At 39.3% G+C, this 14143-nt stretch overlaps 1 protein-coding gene across 7 annotated transcripts in view; it reads left to right on the top strand.

Annotated features, from left to right (window-relative positions):
* The window catches only part of MTR (5-methyltetrahydrofolate-homocysteine methyltransferase), a 50787-nt gene that overhangs the window by 10271 nt on the left and 26373 nt on the right, over positions 1 to 14143 (top strand). For 2 of the 7 annotated variants that reach the window (XM_014267441.3, XM_014267442.3), the window contains exons 7-15: positions 860 to 919; positions 4120 to 4214; positions 7870 to 7970; positions 8320 to 8381; positions 9048 to 9115; positions 10312 to 10388; positions 11497 to 11609; positions 12983 to 13123; positions 13766 to 13951. In XM_014267441.3, coding sequence (XP_014122916.2) covers positions 860 to 919; positions 4120 to 4214; positions 7870 to 7970; positions 8320 to 8381; positions 9048 to 9115; positions 10312 to 10388; positions 11497 to 11609; positions 12983 to 13123; positions 13766 to 13951 — 903 coding nt within the window. The other 5 variants (XM_074537515.1, XM_014267445.3, XM_026793814.2 and 2 more) reach the window with 5 other exon arrangements.

The following is a 14143-nucleotide window of genomic DNA, read 5'->3' on the forward strand; positions in this document are numbered from 1 at the left end:
AAAAGGTGTCTTTTGGGGGGGAACTCTGCCATCAGTTTTAAGAAAGAACAATTTGTAATAGAAGATTAGAAGGGTAAAGTAGAAGGAATAAAATGGTGAAATATGCCACAATTCATGGGATTTTAGCACCTCTTTATCTAATAACTGCTCAGCACAGGGGGTGAAGTTGTTAGGGTACTTAAAACTGTCTTGTGATTTTATGTGGAAAAGTCTGGCTGGATGTGTACACAGTGTTTGTTTAGATTTTTGCCACAGACTGAATAATGTGTGCAGTGACATCACTTGCCATTTGCAGATCTGACCAGTCATCATGGAGGTCTGGCTAGGAGCCTGTAGCTCAGAATGCTAAGGGCATGTTCACGGGTGACTTTCTTACCCTAAGGAAGGAGGACATTTTCAGCACCTTCAGAGGAGTCATTTGCAGCTCTTACTGTAAAAATTTGTGGTGGTTGGAACCCTTTGGAAACTACGTGTCTAAACAGACTCAAGGGCAGTGAATGTGTACTGGGAAGAGTGCATACAACCATATTTGGGGTGGGGATTGTGCTGCAGATGTGAGGGGAACCACGTGCTGATGTGATTTGGTTTCACGGTAGTCTTGGTCTTACTTGGTTTCCCTGTGATGCTTCCTTTCTACTTGTTACCAAAACATGTTTTGGAACATCTGGAAGATGCTGGGGGTAAGGGTAAAATTTCTGAGTGTAACTTCTGGCAGGCAATATGAGCTAGCAAGTTGCATAACAGCCATAGAACAAATAAATAAATAAAAAGAGCATCAGACCCATAGAAACATAAAGAAATGAACAGTCTGAAGAACTCTCAAAACATCATTAATGTTTTGGAATATATTCTTCTGTAGGCAGCTCTTTTTGCACTCCAGATGTTGTTTGAGGAAGAGTATGCTTCCCGACCCATATTTGTAAGTATATTTCAATATTTTACATATCCTTAAGCTTCATTTGTGAACTAACTGAGATGGCAGTTGATTAAAGTGCTTTGAAGTGAAGGAAATGAGTTTATTTGAAATGTACTTTTTCCACATGATTGTGAAAATAAAACCTTTTACAGTTTTGTCAAATCTGCCTTGGATAGCTCTGTTCAGCATATCAAGCCATAGTCTAAGGAGTGACTTTATTCCAGTGTGTATTCATTCTGTGTGTTTCCACAAGAAAAGATCTAATCATGGGGGTTTTTTTCAGGCCTGCTGTCTTAAGGGCAATAGGAACCAGTGATTCAAGGAGAAGATTAAGCAAATTCTGACATACTTTCAAGTAGAATGAGTGTCCATTTGAAGTCAGAAAAGTCTGTCTTCCTCCATATTCTTTTCTGATGTTTGTTTTTCTGATAGTTGCTGTTCATGAATGCATTGGAAGAAATACAGAAAATGAATAAGATTGTTTTCAAAGTTCTGATGTATTCTTCCACTTTTCTACACTTGCAGTCCAGGCTTTCTGATTTGCAGTTGGTGTCTGTTTGTAGGCTTTTGTTGAATGTGTTTACTCCTTCCTTGCATTTGTGTTCAAACCTCTGTGGGACCCAAGCATCTACAAAATAATCTGCCAGTAACTTTCACAGTTCATGAATGTGCTGGTTTGAAAATTTGCTTACTTTTGGCCCATCCACCTGATAACTTCTATTGTGTCTTGTCATTTATCTCTTGAGAATGATAATGAGCAGCTGTTCTATGTTCCCTTTGCTGCATAGTCATGGCATTTGTAGTCCTTTGTGAGAGCCTCCTTTAGGCATCTTTTTTTCAGCCTGATGAGTCCACTTCTATTTAGCTGTTCTATTTGGTTCATTCATTATTTGTCCCATTTTTGTTTTCTATTTCCTCAAGTCAGAGTGGAATGACAATAGAACACAGCATTCAAAGTGCAGACATCGGGGATTATGTGATAGCCTAGTGATGTGCTCTGCCTTTTCCATTTTTTTCATTGTAGTTTCTGATATTTTGGTTTACTGCTAGTGAGCTTGGAAATTTCATTCATAAAAATCTCTTTTCTTACTTAGTTTAGCTTCTAGAACAGTAAAGACTGGTTTGGAGGTGTCATTGTGTAGAACTTCTGTGTTCACAACTTTGTACTTGGCCAGTTAGCACAGGGAGTTTTCTGAGTTGGCATTTTGTCTTCATTGCTCTGAACAGAGTGGTTCTTGAGCCTGATTCCTTATTCTTTGTTCCCTGTTCAGTTATCCTGAGTAGTTACAACACTTAGCACAGCTTTCTAAGATTCCACTGATCACCTTTCTTGACTGAGTACTTTAGAGGCAGGAAGTGGCATCAATATGAAAGCATGCTTTGGAGTAAATAGTGGATTTACTTTTGCATGGAGTCTTCTAAACCCATCCTATCTTCTGGAAAAAAAGGCTTTTAGACCTGGTGTTGGGGTGTAGGAATGGTACTCTACAAATCACTGCCCTCACTGAGATTCTCCAAAGCATGCACTGCATTTTTTGCTCCCCCACTTTCCTCCCTCTCTCTTCCCCTGCGTTAGGAGGGAGAGGAGAAGTGGAAGCCCAAAAGGCAAAGGTTGAGGTATGAACAGTTTATTGGAAACAGCAATAAGAAAAGGAACAGTAACAGCAACAATATTAATGACAAAAGTGTATACAAGAGTGAGTGACTCACATGCAAAGATGCTCGCCTTGGAGCTCAACCTGACTGCAGCCACGCAGCTGCTCCCTCTGACTTGGGACTGGCATTTACCAAATCTCTGGCTCAGAACTGGCTTGGAGCTGGTGTTAGCCCACCACCCTGTCCCACTGGAAGGAGCCCCTTCTCACTGGAGAGTCTCCCTTCTCCCACACCTGACAATGAGGTGGTATAACCTCTGTGGTCCTGGCAATGATGTGGTTTAACCTCTGGTGTCCTTGCCATGTCCCCTCCTGGCTTCTGCAAGAATTAACCTTAACCTGGCCAGAACCAGGACATCTGAGGAGCCTTTCCTGGCTCATCCAGATGCCTCCCAAGTTCTTGACTTCATAGTTGAGGTCAAGGTATTATTTGCACATATCTCTGTATACTGCTTAAGAAGTGTGATTATACAAGTTAAAACTTACACTTCACTACTAAGTTGCAACATTTGATGTTCCCTTGTGGTTAAAGGAGTTACTTGTTAAGGGCAGACCTACCTCACCCACCAAGCACCACCAAACACTTAATAGCAGTCCTGAGACCTGAAATAGCTTAAGTGAGGAGAAGGTGACTACTGAGCGCTGCCTAAACGAAAAACCCCTGTGGATTGGTTCAGAGGCTGTCATCAGAATGATACCATGGTACTCATGCTACCTGGCTGCTGGATGGTTCAGAGTGGTTTTCTCCCTTTTCTTTTGTTTTCTTTCTTCCCCCCTGAGGAAGTGAAGCATGGACAGAACGACTCTCCAAATAGTTAAAGTTGAAAAGATGGGTATTTATTACAGCTCCAGAAGCATGTGGAATCTTTTCTAGAGACATGCACAAGGAGTTGGAGACTCCTGCTCTCTATTTATACAGAAAAGGTTTTACATATCTGAGTGGTTTCTAAGGATGCATAATACATAATCATTACCTGCCCACTTTGTATTATAATCAGCTGAATATCCATTATGGCTGTGCAATTGTCCTCTTTAATTGGGTCGGTGGGCTTCTGGGGAGGAAGTAAGACATCTTCCTCATGGTAAACTCTTCACCTGTGTCAGGTTGGCAGGGCTCCTTGATTTGCTGGTCACAGTCCAAACCTGCTCTCATTCTTACAAGTCCTCAGTATTTATGGCTTATGCACTCTTACAATACTTCATAAATCACCTGTCATTCCCAACCTTGTTTCAGGTATCCCCACCTGGTATCGACTGATTTTCTTGTTAAGCTCTAATCACAGTGTATGATCTTTGCTAACTACATTTCTAACTTAACCCCTTAACTCAGAGGAGCGAGAGAGGGAAAGACAAAAACCTTTAACCAATCTTCTTTCTCCTGGAAAAATATTTAAACATTTACATGGTGAAAAGGGTTTAATTTTTCTGTTTGAGTTGTGCCTTATCACTTTGAGTAGAGCACAGGTGAATAATAGCAGTTCATCCACTTTAATTTTCCATTCTGTTGTGCATTTAATTCTTCTTTCTCTGTGTTCAATTGATATTTAGGTTTCTGGAACTATTGTGGATAAGAGTGGGCGTACCCTCTCTGGCCAGACAGGAGAGGCATTTGTCATTAGTGTTTCCCACAGTAAGCCACTTTGGTAAGGAAATGTATTGTTCATTCTCATAGTTAATTAGTTGTAGATTGGGATTCTTTTCTATTTTAACCCTTGCTTGCAGCTAAATGGAAACTGTACAAATTGTAGTCATATGTAATCATGTGCATCGCTAATGTGTTTTTTTATCATTCCCTCAACAGAAATTACGTTACCAAAGAAAGCTGAATTTTTAATTCATTGCTTTAAATAATCTGAGGCTTTGTGCTTACACTGAAATCACAATTAGGTCAAAATCTGAAACTGTAGTTTGCCATCTCCTACTGTCTTGGGCTGTGCAAGGAGCCAATCCCTGGTACAGGCAGGACTTGTCTCTCTTAGAGGAAAGCAGTGCCATCTGAGAGTGTTTTAGAGTGTCTTGAAAGAGCAAAGCATAGAATACTATTGCAGTGTTCTTTTTACTGAACTCTTAGAAGAATGTGCCCTGAGTGATTTTCTCAAGGATGTGTGTGGGTTTTTTGAGAGCTCCTGATGCCTCCATTTATTTTAATTCTTTTCTCTTCAGGCAGAAAAGTTCAAATTAATGTGAGGTTAAGATCTGTGCAAATGGTTAATGTGTCAGATTTGGTCATTGTGCAAGGTTTTGCATATTCATTTAAATACCATCCCCTGGTTATCTACTCTTCTGTGTTGCTTTACCCTATTCTACCTCCTTGTCTTCACTTCTTTACCTTTTTTCATTCTCAGGCTGGGTCTCCTCACACAAAAGCCAGAAATAGATATTTTTTTCTTAGAATATTCTAATTGAAAGCCCTTAGTTCGCTGTTAGTAGTGCACATCATGCACGTTATGATGAGCCATTGTTTGTTTTTACAACAAAATTTCAGCTAAACCACGCAATCTGTCATCTCAGTGATGCAGAAGCAGAAGACTGCATTCACAGTTTTCCTGACTGCCCTTGAGGCTCCACTTTCCCAGACCAGACGGTGTTCCAGAAGTAACATATGGAGCCTCTTGGAACAGGGTGGTAGTTGACTTCTTCTCTCAGCATCACGGCCTCGTGATCCATATTTGGCATGAGTCTGTCTCAGATAATTTTTCTCTAACTTTCTTGCTTCTGAAGAAGAGAGAAGGGCACTGGAGCAGAAATCAAGAATTTAATAAAGCATATTTCATAAAAGCTGTCTTATGGATCTCAATGTTTAAGGCCTGTTTCTCATTTGTGAAAAGGCTACTATGCAGCACTGTAGCAGAAGGGTTTTAGTGGTTGGAACAGATTGCGTTTAATGTTGTTTCTGTGGCCAAATTGGTGCAGAGTGGCTTTAGGGTCATGAAAAAGCTGATTAATGGTAGGATCCTAGGAACTGTGTTATACATGTTCATGTGTTTCTGTTTGGGTTGTGTATGCCCCGATTAGGGTGATGTGGCGTCCTTAATTCAGTTTGGTTTGGACCCCACCCTTAAAAATGTGTGCTTTGTGTCTGGATGAGGGAAGTGGTAGCTGAGAAACTCATGAGCTGTACTTAATAAGTGCTGAAAGATATGTGTCAAACTGCTTGCCATGAAAGATGCTCAGATGTGTTGTTTCAGATCCTATGATTGTTTCTACTGTGGCAGCATTAAGAAGACATACGCTGAGTTTTGGGCCATAATGTGGATTTGTTCTGGTCCCAAGGGGCTCTGCAGCCTTATCTTTCACAGGAGTTTATGTATGACTGCTGTGGAGAAATGAGCAAGAGAGGGAGGTGATGTTTAAGATGGGTGTGTGATGGTTATTAGACTAGGGTAGCAGTGACAGAATATCAGCTATTTGCCTCAAGGCTGCTGGCTTTTATGGCATGGTTAACAGTTTGCTTTTCTCAAATGTTTTCTTGCATGATGTTGAGTGCTGTGAGGAGATTATACTGGCCACATGAGCTACTTTTTGTTTCTGAATGAATGTGCATGTCTTTGGTACGGTTCTGAGATAAGTAATGCTTGGATTGTGTCATGCTCATGAATATACTTGTCAGCAACTCCTGTAATGGGTAATAATTCAGGCAGTTTGGAGTGTGGGGAGTATGAGCTGGAAGCTAGTAAATGGAGTGACTTAAGAGAAGGAAATACGCTGCATTTGTCTGCATTTGGTAAGGGCAGTCTTGCTAACCATTCTGGACTTGCTTTGCTTTGAAAATCTTGAGTGTGGGGGAGCCCATACTTTGAAATGAATTCCAGAACCTCATTGCTGTAATGAATTGTGTATTCCTTGGGCTTGCTATTTGTACCCAGGGAATCTCTATGATGGATTTAAAGATACATAAATATCAGATCTTGAAGTGAGAAAAAAAATATTATTTTCAAAATTTTCTGGCTAGTTTAAGATGTATTAGAGAAAGCACTTTGAAGGTAGAGGTTGCTGTTTAAAAAACATATACATGTATACCCTCCCCCCTCAAACACCAAACCAAACCAAAAAAACAACCAAACCCTTAGTGTGTTATTTGATCTTGATCTGTGACTGTGATATTGAAGATCCTTGGTTTGGATGTTACTGTGAGCCCCTCAGATTTCAATAGTTTTTCATTCTGTTCAACAAGGAAATCTGACTGCAGTTGCTACTACTTATGGAGTTACCAATTCCCTGCCTACTCCTTGGAAACAGGAGAAAAGTCAAGAACCATTTTATGCTCCCAGTCTTGTGCAGGGCTTTTGTGCTTTTGACCTCTGTGAGACTAAGTGGGCATACAGGCCCTTCATTAGCTCGGCTGCCTGTGGAGCTCAGTCAGCTGGAAGATGTGGCTGTTGTGCATTCCTGTTTCAGTGGGTTAGCTTGCATCCTCCCTGAGACTGTTATTCCAGGAAAGGAGAAACCTTGTTTTTATGTCTTCCTCTTCCAGCAGCTCTATGAACACCTTCTGAGTTCTGCAGTGTCCACTAGGGGGTTTCTAGAATGGTGCAGAAAGATCATGGAAACATGTAAAAGATATCTTATGTACTTTCTGCAAGAGAAATTTCTGTATTTAATACAAATGGAGATATTTTGAGTGCAAGTCTCATTTTTCTATCTGCCATTGAATGAAAGAAAATATGATTATATCTCATATAGTAGTAAAGTTGTTTAGAAACTTATTAATGGAAAAATTCTTCTGCTGTAGTGCTCTCTTGGTTAGTAAGATGTAGCAGATTCAGTTGCTCAAGCTTAGTGCTGCCATGAGGCTTCTTGGGGGAGGCACTTGCTCTCTTCCAAAGTTGACAGAATTTATGTATAATTTGTAAAGGAAATGATGAATTAGCAGCTCGAAGAAGGTCTTGCCTTTTCAACCTTTTTTCATACTTTTTCCTGTAGCACAAGATTCCTCCCCCATCTGCCATTCTCATTGCACTTGTTCTCTCTCTTACCTAGAAAACAGAGCCGTCGTGTTGCTGCAGTTGCTGTCAAAATGCTGCCACTTTCCTCCTGGATTTTGAAATGAAATCTTGATTTATTGTTCCCAGTTCAATTCAGCCCAGCTCCCTTCCCTCTTGTGCTTTTCTTCCATCTGGGGGTTCTCCTTTTGCACAGTCATGCTGTATTGATGATGATGATTAAAGAAATTGGAGATCAGGTTGGTTTTGTTTTAGATGATTGTGGGAGTTAGCAGTTGCCAGCACTAACATTTATCTGTTCTGTGTGTAAAAGGTGTTTTTACTTCAACATAATTTTTGAAAATTTATTTTCCAGTATTGGCTTAAATTGTGCTTTAGGGGCAGTTGAAATGCGTCCATTCATTGAAACAATTGGAAAATGTACAAGCGCCTACATCATCTGTTACCCCAACGCAGGTGTGTTGGTGCCCACGTTCCTATGCTTACAGGCACATGAAGTGTAGCTAACCTGTTCCATCTCCTTAGCAATAATAGAGTTGAAGTAGCTTAAAAAGATGATTGATTTTACTATTAAAAAGAAAGTAAGAATATTTTAAACTGCTGAAAGTAACTGTTGTTAGTTCTGTGACAATGAATCCAGAAGGCTTTCTTGCATAATTAATAATCTGCTGAGTAGTGATTGCAAGGGTGATGAGGCATTTTAGACCTCATACAATTGTAGCAGTACAATGTGCCTTTTGTGAAATATAGTTCTGTTGTTTTGGACTAAACAAATTCTAATACTAAAAAAAATTTATGTTTTAAGGTCTTCCCAATACTTTTGGTGGTTATGATGAAACTCCAGAAGTGACTGCCAAGCATATAAAGGTATAAAATGCTTCTGATTATGTGACATCTGATATACTAGTAGACAAGAGCTCTGCTTGTATCCTGTGCGTACTTGTTACAATATTGGGGATGGATTTTTTTTCCCTCAGATACTCTGTATGTCATTTGGATTGTTTATAGACAATTTGCTCAATGATAGTGATTTGAAGTATCACACTAGGAAAACTACTTAGGAAACTGAAAACCTTAATTACTTCTGTGTGCTAACTTAAGGTTTCGTGCTGCTTGATCTGTGCATTTTACTCATTGCACTCCGGTGTTCTTACTGTTCTATTTGGGAATTGTTCAAAAAGCTGAGTGGTGTTTATGAACTTGGCAAAATTTTACAGAGAGTGTATGGGAACTGCTGATATTAGGGGTGTTCCAGTGCAGAGTGTCATTCCCTATGCCACTGGATCGGTGCAGGACAAAACTGTGTCTGGCTAGTTTCAAATGTAGTCTCTTGAAATTACCAGTTGAAATTGCTGGTTAGCCTTGGGAATCCAATCTCAAAACAAATCCTAAAGAGACAATATAGTGCAAATTAATTTAGTGCGTTTTTTCTGAGCTTCCTGAATTGCTTCACATGTGGAGAAAAACAAATAATTAAATGTATATGTAACATGGCTGTAATAACCCTGAACAAAATGTTCCTTCCTCTTACAGAATTTTGCTTTGGATGGTTTGGTCAACATAGTTGGAGGTTGCTGTGGTACCACACCAGCACATATCAGGTACTTCATGTGCTACAGCTCTGGACTGCAAAGTAAATTTAAGTGCTGCTTCTCTGGCACAATATTCCTTGGCTTGTCTTAGAGTTTCCTGAAAAGGTGGATCACTTGAATGCCAATAGCAGCAATATATGAAGTGGGAACAACCTGTTCATGTCATGAAGAATGAGTGGAAGTGTGGTTCAGACAAGGATTAAACCTCTTTGGTTTTGTCGCCTAAAATTGTTCTGGAATTACTTCTCCCTCTCTAATGATGAATAGAGTAGACTTCTTATTCTCTCCTTTATTGTGCTGTATCTTCTTTCTCTTTTTTTGCAATCTTAGCCACAAGGTGAAACTTAAGGTTTCCTTTGATGGTAGATGGAAGAAAGGGATGTGTGTGTGTTTGTTGGGGAAATTCCTAAACAGAAGTTCTATGAATGCTGCACAGCTGGTGCTGGTCCTGGCTAGTAAGAAGGAGCATTTGATGTCTTTCTCTCTGCAAGTAGGTCAGTGGGAAAGCCTCCTTTTTTCACCTAAACTTGAAAAAGAAAGGGCTGTTGTGATTAATTTTTACCCTGATATAAACTGGGAAGAGGTGACATGTAAACATGTAGAGGACACTGTGTGTCAGTCCTGACTAGTGTGAAGAGAAAATGAATGTGAACAGCATGAGTCATTGTGGCATCTGAGAAACGTGTCTCAGTTCAGAGCAGTGTTTGTCCCTTGAGTTTTTTGTGGAGGGTGATTGGGGTTTTTTGTTTTGTTTTGTGGGTTTTTTTTTTTTTTTTTTTTTTTTTTTTTTTTTTTTGTTCGGGCTTGTTTTTTGTTTGTTTTGTTTGCATGTGATTTTGTGGGATTTTTTTATGGTTGATTGGTTTTGGTATTTCAGTCATTAGCAGTTGCTCAGCTCAGCAAGTCATGAATAGGGTAAGAGTCAGTGTGGCTGAGCACTGATTCTGAAATCCTTCAACTGTCCCATTGTATCTCATTCTGTACTTTAAAAACCTCCAGCATTGTATATTTCCTGCAAATAGCTATGTTAGAATCTTCTGGGAATATGTTTTTGCCTTTGGCCTCACAAAGTGAAACTACATAATTAGTCTTGTCTCTACAGGGCTAAATTGGAAATGCAGCTATATGTCTAGTGTATATGCTGTTTGGGTCTTGTCTGGAGTAATTTAATTTTAATTGAAAACTTTCTTATTTCTGTAACTCAGAAAAATTGCTGAAGCTGTGAAATTCTGTAAGCCTCGTGTTCCACCTTCTCTCTCTCAAGGATACATGCTGCTGTCAGGTACAGTGTGTAACAGTTTAGTTTCATAACTAATGCAAGTTTCCTTTATAAATTTATTGGCTGTTTTCTGATGATCAGAACAATGCTGTGGACCTCTGGTTCTACCTGGCTCCAGCAAGCATATGGATGTGTAACCACATCTAAGTCTTACTGTTTTGCCTAAAGGAGTAGTAGAACATTTTTGCTGCCATTTTGTATAACATAATCTACTCTGCAAGTCTCAGACATGTTGTAAGGGTGAAAGAGTATCTTTGTCTTCACTTTACAACAGGGAGGGTCAAACACAGGGAGACCAGGTAATTTGGCTACAGTTATGGGCAGAGCTGGGATGAGAGCCTTGTACACCAACTGGGTGAGGGCTGTCCTGTCTCACCTCAGAGGCTGATTCAGTCATACTGGGACTGTGGGACTGTGTTCCAGCAATACATCCAGGTCTAGAACACGTTTTGTTTTAATAAAGTCTAGATCTGTATGTTCTACACTTTAGGCATTCTTTTAAGCCTTTGAGCCATGTACCTGAATAAAACAGTACCATCTTTTCAGTCTGGCATTTTAACCTCAGGTCAAATCAGTTTAGCATAAATAAAATATATCATGGTTGGCCTGTGATGTCATGCTTTAGCTTATTTGGTTCTGCTGAAGAGTTTGTTTGCCTCTGCATTGCCTGCTACCCAAGGGCCCAACTGGCCTTGTTTCTCTGAACTAGGGTATGTGGTTATGAGCTGCCCTTGTTGGTCAGTCAATTCAGTGGGCTGTTGCTTCTCTCAGGGTGTCATGCACGAGGTAAAATAGTTGAAAGTTGAGAGGACATACATGCAGATGTTCAAAGAATCATAGCTTAACTTCTGTGTTGGAAAAGTTGGTTGTTATTTTTTGTGGGTCAGGTAAATTATTGACTGTCATTGAGTAAGAACAGAAAGATTTGGTTTATTTATTGGCAGCTGTTTCATTGCATTGCTTTGCTAGTTACTCATTAGAGCACTGATGTACTGAGAAGGCATTATGAGAGAGAGACCTTTATTTTACAGTTCAGAAAAGAGATTTTGTCTTTCTTATGCAGTTTTTTGTTTTCTGTTTTAACAAATATGTTCAAAAATATCTCTTTAAGGTCTGGAGCCGTTCAGGATTGGGCCATACACCAACTTTGTTAATATTGGTGAACGCTGCAATGTTGCAGGATCACGGAAGTTTGCTAAACTCATCATGGCAGGCAACTATGAAGTATACCTATTAACAATAATCTCATATAAAAAATAATCTTTATAGCTGATGCTCTGATTTTCTATTGCTCCATTACACTATTACTGTTTGTTTTGCTGGCACAAAGCACTATTCTACACCAGTTACAAGAGTAAGAAAATGTGGAGGGTTTATTTTTTCACTGTTCTTGTTTTTCTGCCAGCTACTAGTAACTGTGAGAAGGGCTTTACAAGGACTTCTATTTTTTTTTTGACAAGTGTTACAGGACACTTTTAATTTTTAATTTAATTATACAGCTGGTAATGGTTTAGAAAATGTCTTGGTCTGTGCTGCATGTAGGGGGTTGGTTTACAGAGAAGAGGAGAAAGAAGGTGGGTGTAATCTGCTCTTTCAAGTTATGAGGAACATCTGACTTGGGATAGATTGTGGCACTGTGCAGCTCTCACTCTTTCTCCCCTTCCTCACTTCCCCAGTTGGACTCAGCATTATGATTACATCTAATTGGTGCCTACTTTGATCTCTGACTCCAGCATCCTACGTGAGCATTGGTACAGAAAAAGATGCTTAGAGGGTAATGGCTTTCTTGAAACTACTGCAGGGCAGAAATGAAGAGGCTGGAAGACTCATTCTTTACTGGTGTGAATTGATGCTGTAACATTGAAACAAATAGCAGAGTGACTTTTCTTGAGTTAAGTCTCTTTCCCAGAGTATAGTCTGATGTTACATCGAATCAGAATGAAAGCCTTAGTTGGTGTTTTTGAAGTCTGACTCTTAGGCTCGTAGAAGTCATGAACCACGTTAGGCTTATTAAACGAAGAGACCTTTAAATACAGATTGTTAGGGACTCTGCAGAATGACAGAAGAGAGAAAGTGAACAGACATGGGTGTTCAGATATTTATCTAGGCTGGGGAAAAGCTTTAGTTTTCTTTCTTAGCATTTGTGATTATTCTGCAGCTTGCAAAAATGTTGAAAAGCCTTTAAAAATTAAGTATCCTGTTACAAAACACCAGAGCTTGTAATGCAAGGCCCTTATTTCATACCATCACAGAGACTGTATTTTCCTGTCATCTTGTGCAGACACAAGTCCTTGTTGCCATGCATATCTTAAACTATGAAATTAAGCCTATGACCAACTTTCTACAGTTGGTGATGCTACCAGCACATCAGGTCTCTGATGTCATGTTCTGTAAACAAATTAATTATAGGTTTTCTGTATCAGCAACTTTTCTGTATTGGTGTACATTACAGACCATTTCCTTATTTTCTTATAGGATGTCTTACAAATCTTTAAATTTTTGACTGCATGCAGTTTGGAGAAATGAAATGTTATCCTGAGAGTAACTAGGATTTTTTTCTTCTTAATGTTGTTTTGGTTTTTGACTTTCTTCTTTAGGAAGCTCTGAGTGTAGCCAAATTGCAAGTTGAGATGGGGGCCCAGATTCTTGACATAAATATGGATGATGGGATGTTGGACGGCCCCACTGCAATGACCAGATTTTGTAACTTGATTTCATCGGAACCTGATATTGCCAAGGTTGTAATTGAGTCACAATAATGAACATGTTACTGACTTGTAAATTGCATGCAGGAGATGTTGATACCATTTCATTTAAAAACCAGTTTATGTGCTTAGGCAGGTGTATTTGTCCCCCGAGAGGAAGTGACACTGTAATAGGGAAAGCCTTTGGGTGAAACAGAGGCTTTTCTGTCTGTTTTCACATAAATATATGCCAGTCCTTTTCACTGGCTAGAAAAGCTGAATGCAGGTTCATTCTGGAGCAGTTATAAGCCATAATGTATATGTTAGCAGTGCATAATGGTATTGCTTTCCACAAACCTTAAAGTTGCTATGGATATAGAATAGCTTTAAAAAAATAGTTCTGCAATGTGCTTTCTCTAAAAATGAGTATCTAAATCAGAAACACAAGATATTACAGGGAGAAGTAGAGATCTCTATATGATATATGATGGAGCTGCCATGGAAGCTCTTGAAATAAATTTGCTCTGAGTTTTGCATTTAAAACAACATGAATCTCTGAATATAATGTGGAAACATTTATTCCTAAATGCTGATTAATGTTGTGTGCATTTTTATGTCCAAATGGACAAACAACACATAGAACTGTAATTCCTAACTCCTGTGTATTCTCCTGGCTTACTTATCTATTATTTACAGGTGCCATTATGCATAGATTCCTCAAATTTTTCAGTGATTGAAGCAGGTTTGAAATGTTGCCAAGGGAAATGCATTGTAAACAGCATCAGTCTAAAGGAAGGTGAGGAAGACTTTCTGGAGAAAGCGAGGAAAATTAAATTGTATGGAGCAGCTGTGGTTGTTATGGCTTTTGATGAAGTGGGGCAGGTGAGTGTCACTTTAAAGGAGAGGTGTTTTTCTTCTGAAGTGTAAGACTTTCTTCCTCTTTTTCAAAACAAAGTTGCTTTGTTTCCTTGACACAGTTGATTTAGAGATGTTCTGTATAACCTTAGCAGTTATGACCTTAGTTTTGACCCTGATTTGTAAGTATTTCTTACGCTGCTCAAATGTTTGAAGAAT

This window comes from Zonotrichia albicollis, chromosome 3 (assembly GCF_047830755.1).
Source record: "Zonotrichia albicollis isolate bZonAlb1 chromosome 3, bZonAlb1.hap1, whole genome shotgun sequence".
In the NCBI taxonomy this organism is placed as follows: Eukaryota; Metazoa; Chordata; class Aves; order Passeriformes; family Passerellidae; genus Zonotrichia; species Zonotrichia albicollis.